The 23,469-nt window shown below is 72.8% G+C and overlaps 2 protein-coding genes across 2 annotated transcripts; both read left to right on the top strand.

Annotated features, from left to right (window-relative positions):
* Positions 1 to 31: 31 nt before the first annotated feature.
* Positions 32 to 5,455, top strand: CNN2 (calponin 2). Its single transcript, XM_075524232.1, has 7 exons — positions 32 to 199; positions 3,378 to 3,499; positions 3,878 to 3,944; positions 4,054 to 4,191; positions 4,363 to 4,479; positions 4,797 to 4,943; positions 5,019 to 5,455. The coding sequence occupies exons 1-7, from the start codon at positions 137 to 139 to the stop codon at positions 5,283 to 5,285; spliced, it is 921 nt and encodes a 306-aa protein (XP_075380347.1). The 5' UTR covers positions 32 to 136; the 3' UTR covers positions 5,286 to 5,455.
* A 1,873-nt stretch (positions 5,456 to 7,328) lies between these two features.
* On the top strand, positions 7,329 to 23,469 carry ABCA7 (ATP binding cassette subfamily A member 7). The gene is made up of 49 exons (XM_075523898.1): positions 7,329 to 7,361; positions 9,246 to 9,357; positions 9,475 to 9,568; positions 9,793 to 9,934; positions 10,021 to 10,148; positions 10,248 to 10,342; positions 10,724 to 10,813; positions 10,956 to 11,193; positions 11,327 to 11,466; positions 11,538 to 11,654; positions 11,818 to 11,997; positions 12,071 to 12,279; positions 12,378 to 12,554; positions 12,756 to 12,978; positions 13,082 to 13,303; positions 13,432 to 13,636; positions 13,706 to 13,822; positions 14,012 to 14,183; positions 14,394 to 14,525; positions 14,792 to 14,931; positions 15,015 to 15,152; positions 15,332 to 15,543; positions 15,682 to 15,760; positions 16,040 to 16,242; positions 16,384 to 16,432; positions 16,665 to 16,727; positions 17,352 to 17,506; positions 17,621 to 17,745; positions 17,831 to 17,905; positions 18,180 to 18,375; positions 18,506 to 18,600; positions 18,870 to 18,902; positions 19,142 to 19,247; positions 19,348 to 19,422; positions 19,663 to 19,832; positions 19,903 to 20,080; positions 20,174 to 20,289; positions 20,498 to 20,642; positions 20,731 to 20,854; positions 20,960 to 21,073; positions 21,166 to 21,302; positions 21,430 to 21,492; positions 21,569 to 21,675; positions 21,841 to 21,982; positions 22,052 to 22,186; positions 22,266 to 22,369; positions 22,459 to 22,551; positions 22,661 to 22,898; positions 22,970 to 23,469. The coding sequence occupies exons 2-49, from the start codon at positions 9,292 to 9,294 to the stop codon at positions 23,117 to 23,119; spliced, it is 6,507 nt and encodes a 2,168-aa protein (XP_075380013.1). The 5' UTR covers positions 7,329 to 7,361; positions 9,246 to 9,291; the 3' UTR covers positions 23,120 to 23,469.

Consider the following 23,469-nt stretch of genomic DNA (forward strand, 5'->3'; position numbering starts at 1 on the left):
CGTCCAATCAGCGCGGGGGGGCCGGCCCCGCCCCCCGCCCCGCCCGGCCCCGCCCTCCCGCCGCTCCCCGCTCCCCGCGCCGCTCCCCGCTCCGGTGCCGGCTCCGCTCCCCGCTCCCCGCTCCCCGCTCCCCGCCATGAGCAGCTCCCAGTTCAACAAGGGCCCGTCCTACGGCCTCTCCGCCGAGGTCAAGAACCGGGTGAGCCGCGGCGGGGTCCGGGGGGGCCGGTGCCACCGGGCGGGGGCGAGTCGGGGGCCGGGGGGTGCCGGGGACACCGGGCGCTGCGGCTCCCGGTGCTCCTGGGGGCCCTGGAGAGCCGGGCATCCCGGTGCCGCTGGGGGGTCCCGGTTGCATCCCGGGGGCCTGGAGAGCCGGGGGGTCCCGGTGAGCCCCGGGCATGTGGAGCCGGAGGGGGCCCGGTGCCTCCGGGGGCGGAGAGTGGAGAAGTCCCGGGGGTGGAGATCAGGGGGTCCCGGCGCCACCGGCGGGCGGGGAGCCGGGTGTCCCGGTGGGCCGGGGGCTCTGAGGGGCGGGGGGTGCCGGGGCTGGGCTCCCGGTCTCGGGGTGCCCAGGCCCTGCCCGCGGGGTCCCGGGGAGGTGTCTCCGGGGCACCGGGGCTGGGAGGGGTCCCGGGGACCGGCCGCCTCGCCAGCCCCGGCCCAGGCCCGTGCGGTGGCCGCTATCGCCCCTCGCCCCCGGCAAATCCCGGGGCACCGTTCCCGTCCACACCCGGGTCTGGGGGCGATGGCCCCGGCCCCCCGCGGCTCCGGACGCCTTTCGCCGCCGCTCCCCGCAGCTTCTCCGCTTCTGCTTCCCCGCAGCTCCGCGTCCCCGGCGGGATGCTCCGACCCGGCCCGTGTCCCCACGGCCCTCGCTGGGGACGGGGCTGGTGGCCCCAGCGGGGCGTGGGCAGGAGCAGACCCCGGCCCACGCCTGCCCCTCGGAGCCCGGGCCCCCCCGGCTGGGCACACCCGGGGCACCCTTGGCCACCCAGGCCTCGCGTGCCCGAGCCGCTCTCCCGCAGAGGTGCCGCCGAGGTGCCGCGGGGCCGGAAGGGGAAAGGGGAACCGGTGCCTCCGGCCGCGCTGTTTACACCCCGAGGAAGGAGCCGGGCACCACGGGGTGCGGGCAGCTGCCCTGCCTGCCAGGGCAGGTGAAATCTCCCCTTGACCGAAACGCTGGGGACAGGGCTGGGGTGCTGGCGAGCAGCGCTGGATGCCTGGGTGCACCCCGCCACTCCGGGTGCCCCTGTCCCAGCCTTCGCTGTGCCCCTTGCAGAGCGGCTGCGCTGCTGCGGCGGGGGGCACAGGGGTCCTGCCGGGCCGGGGGAGCGGGGGGACACAGCAACCCCTTCCCTTGGCTGTGCTCCCCCGCAGCCCGGGGCTGTGGTCGGGGCTGGGCTCCGGGGACCGCTGCCACCCCGGGTGGTGGCACGGGTGGTGGCACGGGCAGTGCCCGGCCGGCGCTGGGTGAGCAGAGGCTGAGCCGTGGTCACCCCCGGCCCCGGGGCAGTTGGCCGGTTGCCCTGTGCGGCTGCGCCCTGCCCGGGGACGCAGGAGCTGCCCAGACGGGGCCGGGGCAGGCAGGAGAAGGGGCGCTGGGCCGCTGCCGGGGCTCGGCCGCGCACGGCTGCGGGGATGTGCGGCCGTGGCCGCGGCTGGGGCCGGGCTCTCCTTGCCCGGCCTTGCAGGGGATTTGCATTTCATCACTGAGCGAAGACGGGCCCCTGCTTGCATCTGGGCTGGGCTCACCGGTGCTGAGCGGGTGGACACGCGCTGGAGCCTCGCCGCTGCACGCTCTTGGGCGCTTCAGCTTGATTCAGCAAGACTTAAGCCAGTTTAACTGCCCTGGTGTGTGCTGCTGACATCACCGACTGGGAACCAGTTAAACCAGTGGCAGCCTCCCAGTCCATTCAAGGTCTTGCAAACTGGGCTGTAGTGGGATCTGGTCCCCTCTGCCCCTTCCCGTGCCCCGGGGAACCCCCACGCTGGCCGTGGGCTGGGAAGAGGAACTGGCACCGGCTGCCCTCGCACCAGAAAATCAGCTGGTAGGACGGTGGGATCCCCGGCCGGGACACGTGCGGCGGCGTGAGCGCGACCCTGCCCGGCTGGCCCGTCCCTGCATCCCGCACCGGTCGAGCTTCCCCTTTGGGGCCGGAGCTGTGGGGCTGCAGCTCAGCGCAGGCTGTGGGCACGGCCGCTGCCTCCCCACCGGGCAGCGGGGCTGGACCGTGCCCATCCCGGGGTCTCCCTGTGGCCGGGATCCCCCGGCGCTCACAGCCCTGGTGCGTAGCAGGACCGGGAGGGGACGGGATGGCGAGAGGTCGGTGGCTGCCTTGCGGCCGTCCCCGGGTGCCGGCTGAGCGCAGGGGGGGCCGGGCTGGGGCGGCGACAGCACTCGGGGCTCCCAGGCTCTTCCCGTGCAGCCCCCTCCTTCCCGCCCCAGGCCGGGGTGCCTTTTCCTTCCCTCGTGGGCCAGGGCCGAGGCGATGCTGCCGGTGATGCCGCCGGCCCGGGCAGCTGGTCTCCATTTGGGAGGAGGCGTCCGCATTCCTGGCATAGCCGCGGTGACCAAGGAATCTGCGGCGGCGCGTTCGGCACCGCCGGAGGGGAGAGCATCGTGCGGCCGGGGACCCCCGGGGCTCGGTGCCGGGCTCCCGTGGGCTCCAGGGGACAGGGAGGAACAGGCCCTTGGGGGGGGCGTTTCCCCCCGGCCCCTGCGGGCAGTTCCTCCTCATCCTCCTGGAAAGGTTCAGAAGCTGCCGTGTTTGAGGGGCACCGTGCTCTGCGGGCTCGCGCCGGATCCGGCCGCGCCAGCGCCCGTGTCTGACGGCAGCATCGTGCTCGTGCTCCCGCCGCCGTTCCCATGCAAGGGGCACAGGCTGGGGAAGGGGCAGGGGCGGGGCGGCTGCCCTCGCTCCCCAGACTGCGCGTACAGATGGGGTAAAACCAGCCGATGGACGGGGATGCGGGAAGCTGGGGGGGGAGATGTCCTCCCCTGTGATGGGGTCACACTGTGGCCTCGCTGCCAGCCGTGGCTCTTGCTGCCTGCACCCCCGGGGGGTTCCTGCGCACCAGGAAATCGGGGCTCAGCAAATATCCCGGGGCTGTCCACGCCGCCCGCTGCGCCCACCTCGCCCGCTGGCTCTCTGGGGCTGGGGACAGCCAGGCTGTGGGGCACAATCCGCTGCCCTGCAGAGGCTGGGGACGGGGTGCCGGTGTCCCCAGTGCTTCCCGGGGACAGTGTTCGGGACTGGGCTGCTGTCCCCAGACCTCACTGCGGGTCTGTGCCCGGGGTGGGGGAGCCGTCCCCCATGAGGGGTTTGGGGTGCACGCCGGGGCCGTGCCTGAGCTGCCCCCTCGCCGTCCCCTCCCAGCTCGCCCAGAAGTACGACCCGCAGAAGGAGGCTGAGCTGCGGACGTGGATCGAGAGCGTCACGGGGCAGCAGATCGGGCCCGATTTCCAGAAGGGGCTGAAGGATGGGGTGATCCTCTGCGAGTGAGTCCCACGCTGCTGACCGGGCGATGCCGAGCACGGCCCCTTGGCCCCTGCTCCGTTTGGACGGGGGCGCGGGAGACCTGCCCTCCAGGGGACCCCCGCCAAGCCCTTGGGGTGGGAAGGGCGGGCGCTGGATCTGGCCGTGCCCGTGCCGGTGGGACCTGCCAGAGGTTTTCTCTGTGGCGCTGCTTGGCCGGAGTGCCCCCAAAGTGCCCGCGTCTGGGGGGAGGCCTGGGGGCCAGCAGGGACGGGGGGGGGGGGATCGCCTCGCACTTGTGGGGGAGACCTGGGCTGGACCTTCCCGAAAAGGGCCCGTGCCCCGCTGCCACCCGGGGTCTCTGCCCCACCGCAGCCCCCGCTCCCCCTGCCTCCCTCCAGGCTCATGAACAAGCTGCAGCCCAACTCGGTGAGGAAGATCAACCGCTCGGCTCAGAACTGGCACCAGGTAGGTGCGGGCAGCCCTGCCTGCAACCCGGCCGCTGCGGAGCCCCGGCTCTGCCCCGGCCCCTCTGCCGTCACCCATCATGGTCTAAGCCCTCTCCCCCCACCCCCAGCTGGAGAACCTCTCCAACTTCATCAAGGCCATGGCCAGCTACGGCATGAACCCCGTGGACCTCTTTGAAGCCAACGACCTCTTTGAGAGCGGGAACCTGACGCAGGTGCAGGTGTCGCTGCTGGCGCTGGCGGGCATGGTGAGCGCACGGGGACGAGCAGCTTGGGAGGGGGTGCAGCCCCCTGGGGACCAGCTGGGCGGACCCCCAGCTTGGGGTGGTGCCCGTGGGACCCCACGGCACCCCCTGCCCAGGGAGGAGAGGGTGGGAGGTCTGGGACCCCCGTCCTTCCTCACCACCCCTCCCTGGCAGGCCAAGACGAAGGGGCTGCAGAGCGGCGTGGACATCGGCGTGAAGTACTCGGAGAAGCAGCAGAGGAACTTCGACGAGGCCAAGATGAAGGCTGGGCAGTGCGTGATCGGGCTGCAGGTGGGCTGGCCCCGCATCTGCTCCCAAGGGCCAGGGTGCCGGGTGAGGGGGCCCCGGTTTTATCAAACCCTCAGCACGCACCATCATGGCTCCAAGCACGGCTGGGGGGAGCTGAGGCTCAAGGTGCCTCGAGGGTCCTCGGGATCTGGGACCATCTCGGCTCCGTGTCCGAACCCTGGCACTCAATGTCCAGGAGAGGCTGCGCCTGGGCTGGGTCAGGGAGCGCTGGCCGTGCCCCCCGGGCTGCGGGGGGACGGGGAGGGAGGAGAAGGGGCACGTGTGGGGCAGCGCTCGGTCTCACCAGACCCCCTTGTCAGATGGGCACCAACAAGTGTGCCAGCCAGTCCGGCATGACGGCCTACGGCACCAGGAGACACCTCTACGACCCCAAGAACCAGATCCTGCCGCCCATGGACCACTCCACCATCAGCCTCCAGATGGGCACCAACAAGTGTGCCAGCCAGGTGAGCCACCGCGGCCGCGGTGGGGAGGGGTGGGGGGGGACCACGGCCGAGCCCTGCTCCATCCTGTCCTTCCAGGTGGGCATGACGGCTCCCGGCACCAGGAGACACATCTACGACGCCAAGATGGGGACGGAGAAGTGCGACAACTCCTCCATGTCGCTGCAGATGGGCTCCAACCAGGGTGCCAACCAGAGCGGCCAGGTCTTCGGCTTGGGCCGCCAGATCTATGACCCCAAGTACTGCCCGCAGGGCAGCCAGGGCGAGGTGGCCAACGCTGCCTGTGACCAGAGCGGGGACCCCCCCGGGTACCAGTACTACCGCGAGGAGGAGGAGAGCTACTGAGCGGGACGTCACCCAGCCCTGTCTCGCACCATCTCGTGTACAGACCCCGCCGCCAGCAACATTCCAGCCTCTACTTTCATCATTCCTTCTTTTTAAACTTTTTTTTTTTTTTAATTTTTAAATGAATCTATTTTTCTGAGCAAGGAAATAAAGACCCCGTTTCTAGAGAAGAGACCGGCTGTTTCCTGCAGCCCGTGGGCATCCCCAGGCCCCAGCGCAGCCCCGGCGTTTGCAGCAGGAAGGCGGTGGATGCTCCAGCACCGAGGAGCGGACGGTGTCTCTTCTCACGCAGCCAAGACGACGCGTTCCCACCCAGCACCCACCACACCGCCCCGTGATGCTCTGCCGTGGCAGCACCCGGATCCCTCGGCAAGGGGGGGAGCAGTCGCCCACGCTGCCCCCGGTGCCGCTTCTTGTCCCCGTGCTGGCAGGACCCGGCTCAGCCCCGCGGAGGAGAGGGGCTCGGGTCAGCGGGACGTGGTGGGAGCACGGCCAGGAGAGACCCCCCCGGCGTGGGGGAGCCCAGGGCGCTGCGGGGCCTCGGCCCGGGGACGGGGGATTGCGTGTGTGCCTGAGCGTGCGCGCGCCCCGCCAGCAGCCTTGCGCTCTCGCGTGGTCTCTAGAAGCGAAGCTGGAAATGCCTTTTTTGCAGAATTCGTAGGGACCAAGTTTCCGAGGCCCCAGTCGTGGCCGCAGGGCTGGGCTGGGACCCGGCACGCCCGGCTGCGGCTCCCACAGCCGCAGTAATCGGATCGCCGGGCAGGCTGGAGCCAAGGCTGGCTCTGACGGCCGCATCCTGCACCACGGGCGATGCCGAGCGCAGGCAGCTGCCAGGGCAGCGCGCGGGGCTGGGGACACCGGTGCACGGACACCGGTGCGCAGCGCAGCCCCTTGCTGTGCCCGTCGGCTTCTTCGCCTCATGTGGGGTTTTTAATGCAGATGCTCTTATATTGAAACCTTTTTTTTAAAAAAAACAACCCAACTTTTTAACTTAAGCAGGAGGCGTTTTCTGGTGCAGGCTCCTTGTGCCAGTGCTCGGGCCGGGTCCCCCATGCCTGGGCGGGGGGGAGGGAGCTGCCGCAGACCTGGGCAAGACCCCAGAGCCCCGAGCCGCCGCGTGTCCCCCGGGGCCGGGGGGCCGAGCGGGGGCTGGGAGCTGGCAGGGGGGCGAGCGGTGCCGTGTGCTGGCCCTGAACGCGGGCAACCCAGAGCTTCCCGGAGGGACGCGCTGCGCCGGGCCCTGCCCGGGCAGGGATCCGCGTTTTGGGGTGAAACGCTGCGTTTCAGAGGCCGGGCTCCCCCCGCTCGGGCCGTACCGCCCGCGGCAACGAGCAGCTCGGCTGCGCTCCCGGGGGCCCTGCGGTACCGAGCTGCCCAGGTCCACCGGCGCCAGCCCGGTGCTACCGGCTGCGCTGCCCGCCGCGGCGTGACTCAGCGGTCTCTGCCTTCGGGGACCCTCCCGGGGCCATCGCTGCCGCCCAACGCCACCCCCGGTGCCCCCCACCCCGGGGCTGCCGCAGCCCCGCGGGCTCGGGGACCCCGGCGGGGAAGGGGCTGTCCCCCCGGAGCCCGGCGAGGGGGGACGCGGGTGGGGGGGGGGCTCTCCCTGCCCACGGCCTCGGCGGGCGGCCACGGCGTCCACGGGCAGTGGGACGGCCTCTCCCCCGGGGGGGGGGGGTGTCTCAGCCCACCCCAGGGCCGGGCTGCCACGCCCGTGGCGGGGGCTCCGCTGCCCCGTGTGGGGCCCCCAGGGGCTGGGTGTGGCAGGGGTGTGGCAGGGGCGGGGCGGGGCGGGGGATGCGGCAGGGCCAGAGCTGGGCAGGGGAAGGGCAGGGCAAGGGCAGAGGCGGGGAGGGACGGGGACGGGGGTGGGCTCCTGCCCCTCGCACGCCCCCGTGCCCCCCCCCCCCCCCCCCCCCGCGCCGCACCGGCCCCTTTAAGACCCGCTTTCCATGACGTCACGCCGGCGGCTACTTTGTAGCGCGGGAGGGCGGGGCCTGCGCGCGAGCCCGGCGGAGCGGCCCGGCGGAGCCCGCGGGGTCTCTTAAAGGGGCCGCGCGGTGGCGGCGTGAGCAGGTAACGGGGGCCCGGGCCGGGAGCTGCTGCGGGCGGGGGGGCTGCGCCGCCGGGAGCCGGCCTCGGCTTCGCAGCGTCCCCCCGGAGCTGTCCCCACGTCCCCATCATCCCCCGGGGTTGTCCCCGTGTCCCCCCCCCGGGGCTGTCCGTGTCCCCCCCCCGGGGCTGTCCGTGTCCCCCCCGAGCTGTCCCCATCATCCCCCGGGGCTGTCCCCATCATCCCCCCGAGCTGTCCCTATGTCCCCCCCGGGCTGTCCCCATGTCCCCATCATCCCCCCGGTCCCTCCGCCTCCCCGTGGCTCCGCACCCCGCCCAGCGCGGAGCTCGGTGCGGCGGGGCCGGGGCCGGGGGGTGCCGGGGTCGGGGGCCGCCGCGCTGCCGGTTGCAGCGATGGGGGGTGTTTGTCCCCCGTGGGGTGAGTGCGCAGATTCCCACGCGTGTCCCCTTCTGGGAGGCGGCTTCTGGAGGATCCCGGTGGTTTGTGTTCGGTTTGTCCCGAAAAGAGCCGCTGCCCCCGGCCGCGCTGAGGCTCCTCCCGGCCCGGCAGCCCCGCAGCATCCCCCGGTCCCGGCGCCAGCCGCCTCTGCCCCCCCCCCCCCCCCCCCCCCCCCGCGCCGGTGTCACCCCCAGCCCGGCAGCCGCCTCTGGGCCCGGGGCGCTGGGTCCCCCCCGCTCCCGCTGCGGCGGGGGTGGGTGGCAGAGCCGTCCCCAAGCCCCGCTGCCCCCTCGGGGGAATCCTCCCCCGGGCCCCCGCTCCGCTGCCGCTCGTGTCCGGCCCTGCAGGCCGATTAGCCGGATTTCCCAGCCGGGATCCTAATCCCGCTGGCTGGTGCCCGCTTATCCCCGCCGTGCCCGGGGGCCCGGCTTAACCCCGAGCGCAGGCCATCGCCGGCAGCGGGCAGGCCATCGCCTGCCTGCCCTCCTGCCCGGGCCGCAGCCGGGCGTGGCGGAGGTGCGAGGCCGCGGGAGGCGAGAGGGCGGGCGGGTGAGTCCGCAGCTTCGGCCGCCAACGCGGGGTGCTGGAAGGGGCAGCGCGGGTGACCCGGGGGTGTCCCGAGCTCGCGGTGGCCCAGGGGCAGCTCCGGAGCTGGCCTTTCCCAGGGCGTGGGCGTTCACCGGGCGGGAAGCTGCGAGTTCGGTCGTGCCACCTCTGCCTGCCGGGGTTTGGCACGAAGCCGGCCCGTGCGGCTGGAAGGGGAGGCTGCCGCTTTGCTGCCGGGTCCTGGGGGCTGCCGACCCGCTGGGCCCTGTCCGCGGGCGGGTGAAGTCCCAGGAGCTGTCTGGGCACAGGGGATGGGGCTGGGACGGGGACGGAGCTGCCGGGGCCCCAGCACAGCTTGGGGGGCACCTGTGGGACCGGGGTGTCTGAGCTCATGCCTCGAGCCCATTGCACGGGGGTCATTTCCCCTCCTGGGGCGCTGAGGGTCTCACCAGAAACACCCGACCTCACTGCTGGCCCGGCCACACCCCTCACACGGGGGAAACTGAGGCACGGGCAGGTCCCAGGCCTCCCCCGGGCTGCCCAGCTCTCCGGGGCTCGGAGCCGCTCCTGTAGCCGGGGCTGCTGGGGTGCCCGGCTGCTCCCCGTGCTTGCCGTGCCGTGTGGCTCCCGCTCACCGCTCCTAACGCAGCGCTGACCTGGAGGGGCTTGCAGAGCTTGTGCCCTATTTTGCTGCTTTTGGTTTAGAAAAGAATGAGATTTGAGGGCTTTGCTTGGGAAAGGAGCTTTGCTGCAGGAATGCCAGGCCGGCTCCTCCCAGTCCCCGGAGCTCAGCCCTGTGCCCGGCGCTTTGCCCGGTGTGGGATAAGCCCCGAGCCAGAGGGAAGCGAGAGCCCCGACCGTCGCCCCCAGCTTGGTGCTGACCCCCCTCCTCTCTCCCGCAGCCGGAGCTGAGCGGGGCGCAGGGCACGCACCCCCCGTGCCCCCGCCATGGCCGTGGGCACCCAGCTGGGGCTGCTGCTCTGGAAGAACTTCACCTACCGCCGGCGGCAGCGGGTGAGCGGGCACCCGGGGCAGGGCGGCACCCGGAGCCACTGGGTCCCGGTGCGGGGGCAGGCAGCGCCCTGGGGGCTGATGGGGACAGGGACCCCCCCAACCATGGTCTCCCCCCAGCTCCAGCTGGCCATCGAGCTCCTGTGGCCCCTCTTCCTCTTCTTCATCTTGATCTCGGTGCGGCAATCCCACCCGCCCTTCAAGCAGCATGAGTGTGAGTGTCCTGTGCCCTCTGGGGCGGCCCCCCCCTGCCTGCCGGGGACCCCCCTTGCGTGGGAGCCCTGCGGGGCCCCGGCACAGCCCTGGGCGGCACGGGGGAAGACAAACCTGCGAGGCGGACGCGAGCCGGGGGCTCGCTGGCATCTCCCCGCTCGGGGGGGGGGGTGGTCCCGGGGGTCCCGCGCTGCCCCCCCGGACCCATCGCTCCCTCTCCCGCAGGCCACTTCCCCAACAAGGCCCTGCCCTCGGCCGGGACCCTGCCCTGGCTCCAGGGCATCGTCTGCAACATGAACAACCCCTGCTTTCGGCACCCGACGGCGGGAGAGGCCCCCGGCCTGGTGGGCAACTTCGACGGCTCCATGTGAGCGGCGGGGGGCTGCGGGGGGGCTGCGGGGCCGGAGCGGGCAGCGGGGCCGGGGTCTCACCGCCCACCCTGCGCCCCCGCAGCCTCTCCCGCCTGCTGGCCGAGGCCCGGCAGGTCCTGCTCCGCGCCGATGGGCAACGGCTCCTGCACGGCTTCGCCCGGCTCCTGCCCGCCCTGCGCCGGCTCCGGGGGAGCGGGGCTCAGCAGAGGGGTGAGCACCGGGGACGGGGGGTGCCGGGGGAGCGAGACCCCCCTGGCTGACCCCTGCCCCCCCCCCCCCCAGCCCTGCCGGTGAGGGACTACCTGAGAGAGGACGAGACCTTCTCGCAGTTCCTCCGGACCAACACATCTCTTCCCCCCGCGCTGGCGGACGAGCTGATGGGGGCCCGGCTCAGCCCCCGCGTCGTGAGTGTCGGCGCAGCACCCGCTCCCGCTGCCCGCGGCGCCGGGGGCTGCGGCGTGACCGGCCTTCTCCCGCCAGTTCTCCCTGGCGGGCACCCGCCTCCCGCTGAAGGCCGTGGTCTGCGACGCCTCGGAGCTGGGGGGCTTCCTGGCCGGGGGCGATGCCGCCTCCACCCAGCGCCTGCAGCGGGGGCTCTGCGCCCTGCCCGGGCCCCAGCTCCGCGCCATGGAGGGCTCCTTCCTCTCCCAGCTCGACCTCCCCCGGCTCCTGGCGGTGAGCCCCCCGCCCGGGCAGGCGCTGGGACCCGCTGGGCGCTGGAAGGCGCCGGGGCGGAGACCCCCGCCCCCCCGGAGGGGCTGTGACCCCCTTCCCGTGCGTTGTAGGAACGGCTGAGCTCAGAGGCGGGCGGCATCGCCGGCGCCGTGGAAGCCTTGGGCACCTTCCTGCGGGATGCGGCATCCCTGATGGAGGAGGTAGCGCCCCGCTCCCCGGTGCCCCACACAAGTGTCCCCCCCTCCGCCCCCCTGCACCCCAGCAGAGCCCCGCTCTCCACGGTGTCCCTGCGCATCCCCGTCCCCCGCAGCCCCGCTCTGCTCCCCATCCCGCTCTCCCCAGGTCTCCTCCATGACCAGCCTTGCCGAGCTGCGGCGGGAGCTCGGGGTGCTGGCGACCCCCAACGCCAGCGCCTCCGGCTCGGGCGCCTTCAGGGCCCTGTCGCGCATCGCCTGCGGGCACCCCGAGGGCGGGGGGCTCAGGGTCCCCTCCCTCAACTGGTACGAGGACAACGACGTCAAAGCCTTCCTGGACCGCAACAGCTCGGAGCGGAGAGCCGCGGCCCCGGGCAGCGCCAGCAGTGAGTGGGCTGGGCTGCGGGGGGGCTCGGCCAGGGGCTTGCTGGGCACGGGCCCCCGGGGCTGCCCGGGAGGCGGCGGGGGGCCAGTGGGGGGGGGCCGGTGGCGAGGGCTCGGCTCTACCCCCCCGCCCAGGTCCCTTCTGCCGAGAGCTGGTCCGCAGCCTGGAGTCCAGCCCGCTTTCGCAGATCTTCTGGCGGGGGATCAAGCCCCTCTTCGTGGGTAAGATCCTGTACGCGCCGCCCGGCCCCGGCCCCGACAGCATCATGGCCGAGGTGAGCGGGGGGCTCCGGGGGGGCTGGGGGGGGTCTCACCCCGGCCCTGCCTCACCCCCTGCCCCGCGCAGGTGAACCGGACCTTCCGGGAGCTGGCGGTGCTGGGGGAGGTGGGGGGCGCCTGGCGGGAGCTGGGACCCCGCATCTACGCCTTCCTCAACGGCAGCCTGGAGATGCAGGTCCTCCGGGTGCGTGACCCCCAGACCCTCTCCCCACCGGGGACCGGGCTGCAGTGGGGTGCGGGATAGGGGTGCGGTGGGGTGCAGCCGGGGCTCCTGGCCGGGAGCGGGGTGGGCTGCAGCTGGGAGCGGGGTGGGCTGCATCGCCCCGCCGTACCCTGGTGCTTTGCAGGACCTGCTGCTGGCCCCGGCGACGGCCCGGCTCCTGGACGGGTTCCTCAACGGCACCTCCTGGAAGCTGCCGGCGCTGGCTGGGTTCCTGGCGGGGCCGGCAGCGGGGCCGGGGCTCACCTGGCACCAGGTGTACGCCGATGCCGACGCGGTCCTGAGCACGCTGTCGCAGTTCATGGAGGTGCGTGTCGGCCCAGCTGCCCGGGCGGGCTGGCTCCCCGAGCCCCGCTGAGCCCTGCCTGCCCCGCCTGCAGTGTGTCTGCCTGGACAAGATCGAGGCGGTGGCCACCGAGGAGCAGCTGGTGGCCCGGGCCCTGGAGCTGCTGGAGGAGCAGCAGTTCTGGGCAGCTGTGGTCTTCCAGCCCCCCACCAACGCCACGGCCCCCACGCTGCCCCCCCACGTCCGCTACAAGATCCGCATGGACATCGACGATGTCACAAGGACCAACAAGATCAAGGACAGGTCGGGGGACGCCCGCCCCCGTGGCCTCCACGGCCGCCCGAGCAGACCTGCGCCCACGGCGGGGGGTCCCCCCTCCCAGCACCGTGCTCTGCCCCCAGGTTTTGGGACCCGGGCCCCGCGGCCGACCCCTTCAGCGACCTGCGCTACGTGTGGGGGGGGTTCGTCTACGTGCAGGACCTGGTGGAGCAGGCGGTGGTGCGGGTGCAGACCGGGGCTGCCCCACGGACGGGGGTCTACGTCCAGCAAATGCCCTACCCCTGCTACGTGGACGATGTGTGAGTGGGCGGTGGGGGATGGCCCCGGCCCCCCGGGACCCCCAAGTGACCCACTGCTGCAGGGCACGGAGCCAAGTATCCTGCAGCATCGCTGCCCCGGGGGGGTGGCACGGGGCTGGTCTGTGTCCCCGGTGTCCCCTGCTCGGCGGCGGCCCCAGGGTGTCAGGCTGGAGGTGCAAGGGCCGGTGCCATCTCCCGCAGGTTCCTGCGGGTCCTGAACCGCTCGCTGCCCCTCTTCATGACGCTGGCCTGGATCTACTCCGTGGCCATGATCATCAAGGGGGTGGTGCACGAGAAGGAGACGCGTCTCAAGGAGACCATGAAGACCATGGGGCTGAGCAGCGGGATCCTCTGGCTCAGCTGGTTCCTCAGCAGCTTCATCCCCTTCCTCCTCAGCTCTGCCCTCCTCGTCCTCATCCTCAAGGCAGGTTGCAGGGTATGGGGGATAGGGTGGGCGACGCGGGGAGTGTCAGGTCTGGGAGCCGGCACGAGGGGCTCTGCAGGCTCCAACCTGCCTCGATCCGCAGCTGGGAAACATCCTGCCCTACAGCGACCCGGCCGTCATCTTCCTCTTCCTCGGCACCTTCTCGGTGGCCACCATCAGCCAGTGCTTCCTCATCAGCACCTTCTTCCCCCGCGCCAACCTGGCCTCGGCTTGCGGTGGCATCATCTACTTCTCCCTCTACCTGCCCTACGTGCTGTGCGTCGCCTGGCGCGACCACGTCACCTTCCCGCTCCGCGTCCTCGTGGTGAGCGGCTGCGGCTGCCCCCTCCCCGGTGCCCCTCAGGCGCCCCGGGCGTGCCGGGCAGGGGGCTTTGGGGCTGAACCCCCCTGGGCCGGTCTTTCTGCCCACGCTGCCCTTCTTGCTGCCGCCAGAGCCTGCTGTCGCCGGTGGCTTTTGGCTTCGGCTGCGAGTACTTCTCCCTCTACGAGGAGCAGGGGGTGGGCATCCAGTGGCACAACCTGGGTGCCAGCCCTGTGCCGGGAGACCCCTACAACTTCGCCACGGCCATGGGGCTGCTGCTGCTGGACGCCGGCCTCTATGGCCTGGCCACCTGGTACCTCGAGGGCGTCTTCCCAGGTGAGCACACCCCCCCGGCGCCCGGCAGCCCCCCCGGCCCCGGCCCCGCTCAGCCCCTGTCTGCTGCAGGTCAGTACGGGATCCCCAAGCCCTGGAATTTCCCCTTCCTGAAGAGCTACTGGCTTGGAGAGCCGTCCTCGGCCAGGCACCCCCCGTACCCCACCAGCCCCCTCACTGCCCCCCAAGGTGAGCCCCTGCCCCTGCCCGCCCCGGCGCCACGCGGCTGAAGGGCAGCAGCCACCGAGCTGGGCTCGAGCCCTCCTGCCCGGGCTTTGCCCCCCGGTGAGGGGTCCTGCCCCATGGCGGGGGGTCCTGCCCCCTCATGGCAAGGGGTCTTGCCCCCGGCGAGGGCCGTGACCCTCCGGTGGCTTCCAGTGCTGGTGGAGGAGCCGCCGGCCCAGCTCCAGCCCGGCGTCTCCATCCGCAACCTGGTGAAGATTTACCGCAACAGCAGCCGCGTGGCCGTCAACGGGCTGAGCCTGGACTTCTACGAGGGGCAGATCACCTCCTTCCTGGGCCACAACGGGGCTGGCAAGACCACCACCATGTGAGCTGCAGGGGCTGGGGGCTGCCGGGGGGGGCTGCGTGGCCACGGCCGGGGGCCGGGAGCTGAGCCTGGCTCTGCCCTGGCACCGTCCCTTCCTGGGCCCCCACGAGGCCGGGCTCTGAGCATCCCGCGTAGAACAGGGCACCCCGGCCCCGAGCCCCGCTGCTCCTGCGCTCCGTGACCCCCTTTCCCTGCCGCTCCCCCATCCAGGTCCATCCTGACCGGCCTCCTGCCCCCCACCTCCGGGACTGCCTATATCCTGGGCTGGGACATCCGCTCCGATATCGACAGCATCCGCAAAACCATGGGGACGTGTCCCCAGCACAACGTGCTCTTCGACATGTAGGCAGGGGCAGGGCAGGCGGGGGGGCTGGTGCGGGCAGGGCTGGCGCGGGCAGGGCTGGCACGGGCAGGGCTGGCGCGGGCAGGGCTGGCGCAGGCAGGGCTGGCGCAGGCAGGGCTGGCGCGGGCAGGGCTGGCGCAGGCAGGGCTGGCGCGGGCAAGGCTGGTGCAGGCAGGGCTGGCACAGGCAGGGCTGGCACAGGCAAGGCTGGCGCGGGCAGGGCTGGCACAGGCAGGGCTGCCCGCCTCACCCCTGCCCGCCCCAGCCTGACGGTGGAGGAGCACGTCTGGTTCTACGGGCGGCTGAAGGGGCTGTCGGAGGAGCGGGTGAAGGCGGAGATGGAGCAGCTGATCCAGGACATGGGGCTGCCCCACAAGCGCCAGGAGCAGACCAGGAACCTCTCGGGTGCGTGCGGGGGGCAGGAGCAGCACCCGGGCGGGGGTCCGTGGTCCCGGGCCCCCCTCAACGCTGCCCGTGCTGTCCTGCAGGCGGGATGCAGCGGAAGCTCTCGGTGGCCATCGCCTTCGTGGGTGGCTCCCGGGTGGTCATCCTGGACGAGCCCACGGCCGGCGTCGACCCCTACTCCCGCCGCAGCATCTGGGAGCTGCTGCTCAAGTACCGCAAAGGTCAGGGCTGGGGGGACGGGGGGGATGCCGCTTCCCCCTCCGTGCGTCTGGGCCCCCCAGCCACGGAGAACCGGCAGCAGGGCCCATGGGGCGAGCAGGGAGACGTGCCGGGGGGGAGATGCCCACAAAGGGGGGTCCAGTGAGGAGGTCGGGGGTCCAGCCCGCTGCCTGCCCCCCAGGCCGCACCATCATCCTGTCCACCCACTACATGGACGAGGCGGAGCTGCTGGGGGACCGCACCGCCATCATCTCGCAGGGCCGGCTCTGCTGCTGCGGGTCCCCGCTCTTCCTCAAGGCCAGGCTGGGCACCGGCTACCACCTCACCCTGGTGAAGCGGGAGCAGGTCGGGACGGGCGGGAGCACTGGCACCATCCCCAGCACCACCAAAAAGGTGGGTCCCTCCGCCCCGCCGAGCATCAGCCGAAAGGGTGGCCGGCGCCTCCGTCACGGGTATCGGGGAGTGCCGAGCCCCGGGCTCGGGGTCGGATCCCGTCGCGGGGTGCCAGGCTCCGGCCGCCCTTTCCCGCAGGACGGCAGCGACTCGGAGCGCAGCAGCGACACGGGCCTGGGCAGCGAGCGGGGCAGCGAGGCCAGCGCCGTGGGTGAGGGTCCCGTCCTTCCCTGCGCCCTCAGAGCGGCGTCACCCCCCGGGTGCTCCCCACGCGTCCCCCGTCAGCTGGGGGGGGCCCGTGGGTGCATTCAGCCACGCGCCCTGCCCTGCCGCCGGCTCTTGGCCCCCCTGCACTCGTGGGGCGGAAGGGGCTCCCTTCCGCCCCCTGCAAACCTCCCCCGAGGACCCCCAGACCGGGCACGTGCCGACTTTGGCCAGCTCCCGCGCCGGCCACTGGCCCCTGCCCCAGGTTTCCAGCCCTCCCCGTCCCCCCCAGATGTGGCCCAGCTGTTGGCGCTGATCCAGAAGCTGGTCCCCGGCTCCCGGCTGGTGGAGGACATTGGGCACGAGGTGCTCTTTGTCCTGCCCTACAGCGGGGCCAAGGACGGGGCCTTCGGGGACCTCTTCCGCGAGCTGGACGCCCGCCTGGGGGAACTGGGCATCTCCAGCTACGGCATCTCCGACACCACCCTGGAAGAGGTACCCGGAGGAGCTGCGGCGCCTGGGGTGCCCACCCTCCCCGGAGCTCTGCCGGGGGCTGCCCGCGACCTGGGGGATTTGCCTCGCCAGGGTGGTGGGTGCTGGCGGCCGTGGTTAATGCCAGCCCCCTCCCGCCCTCAGATCTTTCTGAAGGTGGCCCAGGACACGGGGGTGGAAGCTGGCAGGGCAGGTAAAATGCCTCTGCGCTGGCTGGAGCTGGCCTTCGGGGTGCCGGGGTGCGGGGGGGGCAGAGGGAGATGCTCAGCAGCCTGGAGCAGAGGGGCGCGGGTGTCCCCAGCACCCCGCGTGGCCCTCGCCCTTCCCAGGGCTGGGGTTCCCGCTGGGAGCACCCATAGGTGCAGGGAGGTGTCACAGGCTGTGGCCTTGGTCCCACCGTGGCACTCTCACCCCCGTTTCGTCAGGCACAAGGAGAGGAGCAGCCCCCGGCGAGGGGGGGGACGCGGAAGCAGCCGACGGGGAGCTGGGTAAGGAGGGGGCAGCTGAGACCTGGGACCCTCGAGCTGCCCAGCCCCTGCTGCTGGGTGCCCCCTGCCTCCACCCCCGGGCTGGGGCCGTGGCACGCGTCCGTCCGGGCACGCGTCCATCCAAGCAGGCATCCCTTCGGACACGCGTCCCTTTGGGCAGGCAGCGGGCAGGGGGGGCTCAGGGACGCTCGTGGTGGGGTTGGGGGAGCCCGGCTCTGTACAGGGGTCGGGGTGGGACATGAAGTCCCAGGGGACGTGTCCGGGCCCCTTCTCCTGGAGATAGAGCTGGCGTGGGGGCAGCTGCGGGAGTCTGGGGGGGCTGCGATAGTTTGGGGAGCCGGCTCTGCCCTGGGTCGGTGCTGACCCCGGCTGGGCAGGCGCCGGCGTGGCTGTAACCCCTCTTTCCTCTCCTTTGCACTGAGCCCAAGGAGCCCGGCGAGGTAGGAGCTGGGGGCTGGGGGGGCTGGGGGGGCTCCCGTCGCGTCCCCGCGTTCGGCGCCCCGTCCCCGCCGGGGTGGGGGGACGCCCCTGCCAGCACGCCGTCCCCCCACGCCGGGCGTGAGCCCCTGCCCCTCGCCGCCGGCTCTGCCAGGGCCGGAGCCGGACCCCTCTCTGCCCTTGCAGCGGAGGAGCCCCGGGAGACGGACCTGCTGCGCGGGGCGGCCGAGCAGGCCTGCCGCAGGGTGAGGGGCTGGGCGCTCACCCGCCAGCAGCTCCGCGCCCTCTTCATCAAGAGGATGCTCCACGCCCGACGCAGCACCCGGGGCTTCTTCGCGCAGGTACGGCCGGGGGACAGGGACGGGACGGGGATGGGACGGGGCCGTGGCGCGGAGGGTGGGGAGGGGTTGGGGCAGGAGGCTGCGGAGCCGGCCCTGACCCCCGGCCCCCGGCAGATCGTCCTGCCCGCCGTCTTCGTCTGCATCGCGCTGCTCTTCAGCCTCATCGTGCCGCCCTTCGGGAAGTACCCACCGCTGCGCCTCCAGCCCTGGATGTACGGGCAGCAGTTCACCTTCTTCAGGTGGGCCCCCATCCCTGTGTCCCCCCACGTCCCCCACCCCCGTGTCCCGCAGCCCCCGCCGGCTCACTCCCGCATCTCCCGGCAGCAACGACGCCCCGGGGGACCCCGACACGGCTCGGCTCCTGGACGCGCTCCTGGCCGAGCCGGGCTTCGGCACTAAGTGCATGAAGGACGCTGGGGAGGCGTGAGTGCCTGCGCCCCGCGGGGCCGGGGGGCTGGAGGGGCTGCGAGGGGGCAGCTTGGGCTCGGCCCCCGCCTCGGCGCCCGCCTCTCCCCCGGGAGCAGCCCTGCCAGCCCGTGCCACGCCGCGGGACCCCCGGCCATCCCCGTGGCGGGGGGCGATGGCAGCCGCGGGAGGGGGGCAGGTCCCGATGCCTCTGGCTCGCGCCAGGCTGGTAACGGGGGTCTCTCTCCCCCCGCGGTGCCGGGTCCAGGACGGCGCCGTGCCCCCCAGCTTCCCACCCCGATGGCTTCTTGACCCCCCCGGCCCCGCCAGCCCTGCTGGAAGCGCTGCGGCGTGGGAACTGGACGCGGGCCGAGCCGTCCCCCCCCTGCCTGTGCAGCGGGCCGGGGGCTCGCAGGATGCTGCCCGACTGCCCCGAGGGCGCCGGGGGGCTCCCGCCGCCCCAGGTAACCCCCAGCCCGCAGCGGGGCCAGCCCGGCCCTGGGGCACCGGCGCTGCTGGGTGCGGGTGCAGGTGACGCTCTGGGGAGGCCAGCGGGGCCAGGCGTCCGTCCAGCCCATCTGTCCGTCCCCCCAGATGCAAAGGGGCACAGGCGACGTCCTGCAGAACCTGACGGGCAGAAACATCTCCGACTACCTGGTGAAGACCTACCCCCAGATCATCCGCCGAGGGTGAGTGCTGGGGCCGGGGACACCCCGGGGACACCACCGCGGGGACACCCCGGGGACACCGCGGGGGAAGACGGGGCAGGGCTCTGGCACAAGCTGCCACCACGCTGGAAGCAGGGAGGGACGCTGGGGACCAAACCCAGCCAGGGCTGGAGGCAGCGAGGGCACCGCAGGGTAAGGGGGAAGCGCGGGGGGGGCCCGTGGCCAGGCGGGCAGGGGCTGCCGTAACATCTCCTCAGGGGGGTCTTCCCCCCCCACCCCATTTCTTTCAGGCTGAGGAACAAGAAGTGGGTGAACGAGCAGAGGTGAGGCCGGGGAGGGGCTGGGGTCTCGTGCAGATGCGGGGGGAGGCGGGAGCTCCCCTGCGGGGTTGGACAGAGCCTGAGAAATCCACAGGCAGAGTCCTCGGCTGGGCAACGTCAGCCCCTCGCTGCGGGTCCCTCACCGTGGCAGCTGGGCGGGTGGGGTGCCCAGGGAGGGATGGAGGGGCCGGGAGGGTTTCCACGGGACGGCAGGTTTGGAAGCGCCCATCTCTCCCCCGCAGGTACGGTGGCTTTTCTCTGGGCGCCGGCGGCTCTCAGGCCCTGCCGTCGGTGGCGGAGGTGGATGAGGCGGTGCTGGAGCTCCGGGCACTCTTCAACGTCACCCCGGTACGGCCGGGGCTCTGCTCCCCCCGGCTCGGCTCCGGCATCCCGGCGCTGGGAGGGCTCTGGCCCGAGCCCGCTCCTCACCCTGTGTTCCCACGCCCAGGGCAGCCCCTTGGACCGGCTCCTGGGCAACCTCAGCCGCTTCATCGAGGGCTTGGACGCTCGCAGGAACATCAAGGTGCGCCCAGCCCCGGGGCTGGGGGTCCCGCAGGGGCGAGAGCTGGGAGGCAGCGGGGACGCAGCACCCGAGTCCCCATCGGGGCTTGGAGCGGCTCGAGAAGGACCGAGCCCAGCCGGGGCCGGAGGGCAGCGGGAGCCCGTGGGGTGCGGGGTGCTGCGGGCGCAGCCGGCAGCGGTGCCGGGGCGGGTGCCGGGGCGGCAGGGGGGCTCTGAGCTGCCGGGCTCCCCTGGGCCGCAGGTCTGGTTCAACAACAAGGGCTGGCACGCCATGGTCTCCTTCCTCAACGTGGCCAGCAACGCGCTGCTGCGCGCCCGGCTGCCTGCTGGCACCGACCCCGCGCTCTACGGCATCACGGCCACCAACCACCCCCTCAACCTCACCAAGGAGCAGCTCTCGGAGGCCGCCCTGTGAGTGCCGGGGACAGGGGTCCCGCAGGGTCCCCCCTCGTCCCGGGCTGAGCCCTCCCCTCCACGGCAGGATGGCCACCTCGGTGGACGTGCTGGTCTCCATCTGCGTGATCTTCGCCATGTCCTTCGTCCCGGCCAGCTTCGTGCTCTTCCTCATCGAGGAGCGGGTCAGCAAGGCCAAGCACTTGCAGTTCGTCAGCGGGATGAAGCCCGTCACCTACTGGCTGGGCAACTTCGCCTGGGACATGGTGCGGGACAGGGATGGGGACAGGGATGGGGTACAGCTCCCGGGGGGCCAGGTCCCATTTGTGACCCCCCCCCCGGCTTCTCCGTGTCCGCAGTGCAACTACCTGGTCCCTGCGCTGCTGGTCGTCCTCATCTTCCTCTGCTTTCAGCAGAAGTCCTACGTGTCCTCCGCCAACCTGCCCTCCCTGGTCCTGCTGCTGCTGCTCTACGGGTGAAGGGCCAGCGGAGCCCAGCCGGGGCTCGGCCCCGCCCTGGGGCTGGACCCCGGGGAAGGGGGGGCACAGGGGGCTCTGAGCGGGACCGGGGGCAGCCCTGGCTCGGGGGGTCGTGGTGAGGGGGCACGGGTGCCGGCTCGCCCTGCCGTGCCCCCCGGGACAGGGGGTGCATCTCAGCCAGCCTCTGCCTCTCTGCCCCTCCAGCTGGTCCATCACCCCCCTGATGTACCCGGCCTCCTTCCTCTTCAGCATCCCCAGCACCGCCTACGTGGCCCTGACGTGCATCAACCTCTTCGTCGGCATCAACGGCAGCGTGGCCACCTTCGTGCTGGAGCTCTTCGTGGACCAGGTGACCCCCCCGGGCTGCCCTGGACCCCCGTCCCATCCCCGTGGGGCCGGTGCCAGCTCCCTCACCCCTCTCCTCGCTGCCCTGGCAGAACCTCAACAACATCAATCGTGTCCTGAAGAAAGTTTTCCTCATCTTCCCCCACTTCTGCCTGGGCCGAGGCCTCATCGACATGGTGAAGAACCAGGCGATGGCCGATGCCTTCGAGAGGTTCGGTGAGTCCGGGGGCATCGGGGCTGCTCCCCCTCCCCAAAGCCCGGCCAGCGCGGGGGCCCTCTCCGGTGTCCCCCCCCTCCTGCAGCCCCTCTTGCCACTCGCAGGGGACAAGCACTTCGTGTCCCCCATGTCCTGGGATCTGGCAGGGAAGAACATGTTCGCCATGGCCGTCGAGGGTGTCATCTTCTTCCTCTTCACCCTCCTGCTGCAATACCGCTTCTTCCTGCGGCTCGGGTGCGGACCAGCCGTGGGGTAGCCATGGGGCGGCTGTGGGGCAGCCGTGGGGCAGGCAGCCCTGGAAGTGCCCCTGCCGCTGTTGCCCCCAGGCCGCGGGCTCTGCAGCTGCCCTCGCTGGGGGAGGAGGACCGGGACGTGGCCAGGGAGCGGGCGAGGGTGGGCAGCACCCCCCCGCACGGCCACCTCCTGCTGCTGAAGGACCTGACCAAGGTGCGTGCCGTGGGGCCGGACCCTGCCCCGTCCTCGCTGTGGGGCTCCAGCCTCTCCCATAGCCCCCAGTCCCACTGGCGGGTCACGGGCGGGGAGCACCCAGCGCTGCCTCGGCTCTGCCACGCAGGTGTACCGGTGCAGGAGGGCTCCGGCGGTGGACCGGCTCTGCGTGGCCATCCCCCCCGGGGAGGTGAGCGCTGGACGGACGGACAGATGGCACCGCGGGCAGGGCCGGGACCGCCGTAACCCCGGTCCGCGCCCCGCAGTGCTTCGGCCTCCTGGGGGTGAACGGCGCAGGGAAGACCTCCACCTTCAAGATGCTGACGGGGGACACGGAGGTGACGCTGGGGGAGGCCTGGCTGAAAGGGCACAGGTGGGCGAGACGGAGGGACCCCACGGCCGACCCGCCGCTCCCCCCTCCTTGTCCCCGCAGCACGCGTGCCGTCGTCCCCGTCCCCGCCCTGTGCTCCTCCTTGCCCTCGTCCCTGCAGCACGCTTGCGCTCGGCTTCATCCTCGTCCTCATCCTCATCCCCGCAGCGTGCTCACCGACCTGCAGTCCGTCCACCAGCACATGGGTTACTGCCCCCAGTTCGACGCCATCACGGACCTGCTGACGGGGCGGGAGCACCTGGAGTTTTACAGCCGCCTGCGTGGCGTCCCGGAGGAGGAGACCCCCAGGGTAGGGCCCGCGCCCTGGCCCCCCCATCCCAGGGGACCCCCGTCTTCATCCCCTCCGTGTCTCTCGCAGGTGGCTCAGTGGGGCATCGCCAAGCTGGGGCTGGGGCCACACGCGGACCGGCCAGCGGGCAAGTACAGCGGGGGCAACAAGCGCAAGCTCTCCACAGCCATAGCCCTCCTCGGCTCCCCGCCCGTCGTCTTCCTGGTGAGTGGGGGCATCGGGGGGGTCCCGCGGCAGCACCCGGCCCCTGCCCGGGCCGACACCGCCGCCGGGGCCGTTGCAGGATGAGCCCACGACGGGGATGGACCCGCGAGCCCGGCGGTTCCTGTGGGACCGCATCCTCAGCGTCATCCGGGAGGGCAGGTCCGTGGTGCTCACGTCCCACAGGTGAGCCCCCCCCCCCCCCGGGGTCCGCGGCAGCGCTGGAGGGGAGCACCCCTCTGCACCCGCGGGGCCTCACGCCTCCCTCCCGGCAGCATGGAGGAGTGCGAGGCGCTGTGCACCAGGATGGCCATCATGGTCAACGGCCGGTTCCGCTGCCTGGGCAGCGTCCAGCACCTCAAGAACAGGTAACGGGACTGGGGGCTCGGGGAGGGCTCCGGCAGCGAGGGGCAGCCACCCTGCGGGGACGGGGACGCGGCCGGTCCCTGCAGCGATGCCCCCCCCTCTCCTGCGCAGGTTTGGGGACGGCTACACGGTGGTGGTGCGGGCGGGTGGCCCCGGGCCGGCGCCGGTGGAGAGCCTGATGCAGCGCTGCTTCCCCGGCATCGTGCTGAAGGAGCGGCACGGGGGGCTGCTGCAGTACCAGCTGCCCTCCCGCGCCGGCTCCCTGGCCAGCGTCTTCAGCGTCCTGGCAGCCCACCGCGGCCCCTGCCACATCGAGGACTACTCCGTGTCCCAGACCACCCTCGACCAGGTGACGCGGGGCACGAGGGCCTGGGGGCCGGGGTCCCGCCGGCGCTGCCCCTCACCCTGCTCTCCCCGCAGGTCTTCGTGCACTTTGCCAGGGAGCAGAGCGACGAGGACCCCGGGGGGGCCGCGGCCCCAGGGCAGGATGCGGCCCCGGCGGTGCCCAGCCCTGGGAGGAGGCTGACGCTGTTCCTGGAGGACGACGGCTGCCAGGAGAGCGCTGTCTGAGCGGGGGCCACGGTGCCCCACGGACCCCCTCCCCAGCCGTCACCGCAGCACGACCCGGGGGCCCGGGGCTTCTGGCCGCCCCGCACCCCCAGAGGCTGGCCGCATCCGTCCTGCCGGCACCGGGCCACCGTCCCCGTGGGACAGTCCGGGCACTGGGGAGGGCCGGAGCACCAGGGCAGCGCTGGCCCCAGCTCCCCCTCGGCAGGTCGTACGCTCGGGGGGGCTGAGCTGGACGCGGGGGTCCGCGCTGGGCCCGGGCGGGGCCGGGTGCTGGGGCTGGCCCTGGACCCCGGACCCCGGCTGCTCGCCGCCAGAGCAGGGCCTGCTGTAAGAGACCAGTTAAATAAAGA

The sequence above is a fragment of the Mycteria americana genome, chromosome 24, assembly GCF_035582795.1.
Source record: "Mycteria americana isolate JAX WOST 10 ecotype Jacksonville Zoo and Gardens chromosome 24, USCA_MyAme_1.0, whole genome shotgun sequence".
Taxonomy (NCBI): Eukaryota; Metazoa; Chordata; class Aves; order Ciconiiformes; family Ciconiidae; genus Mycteria; species Mycteria americana.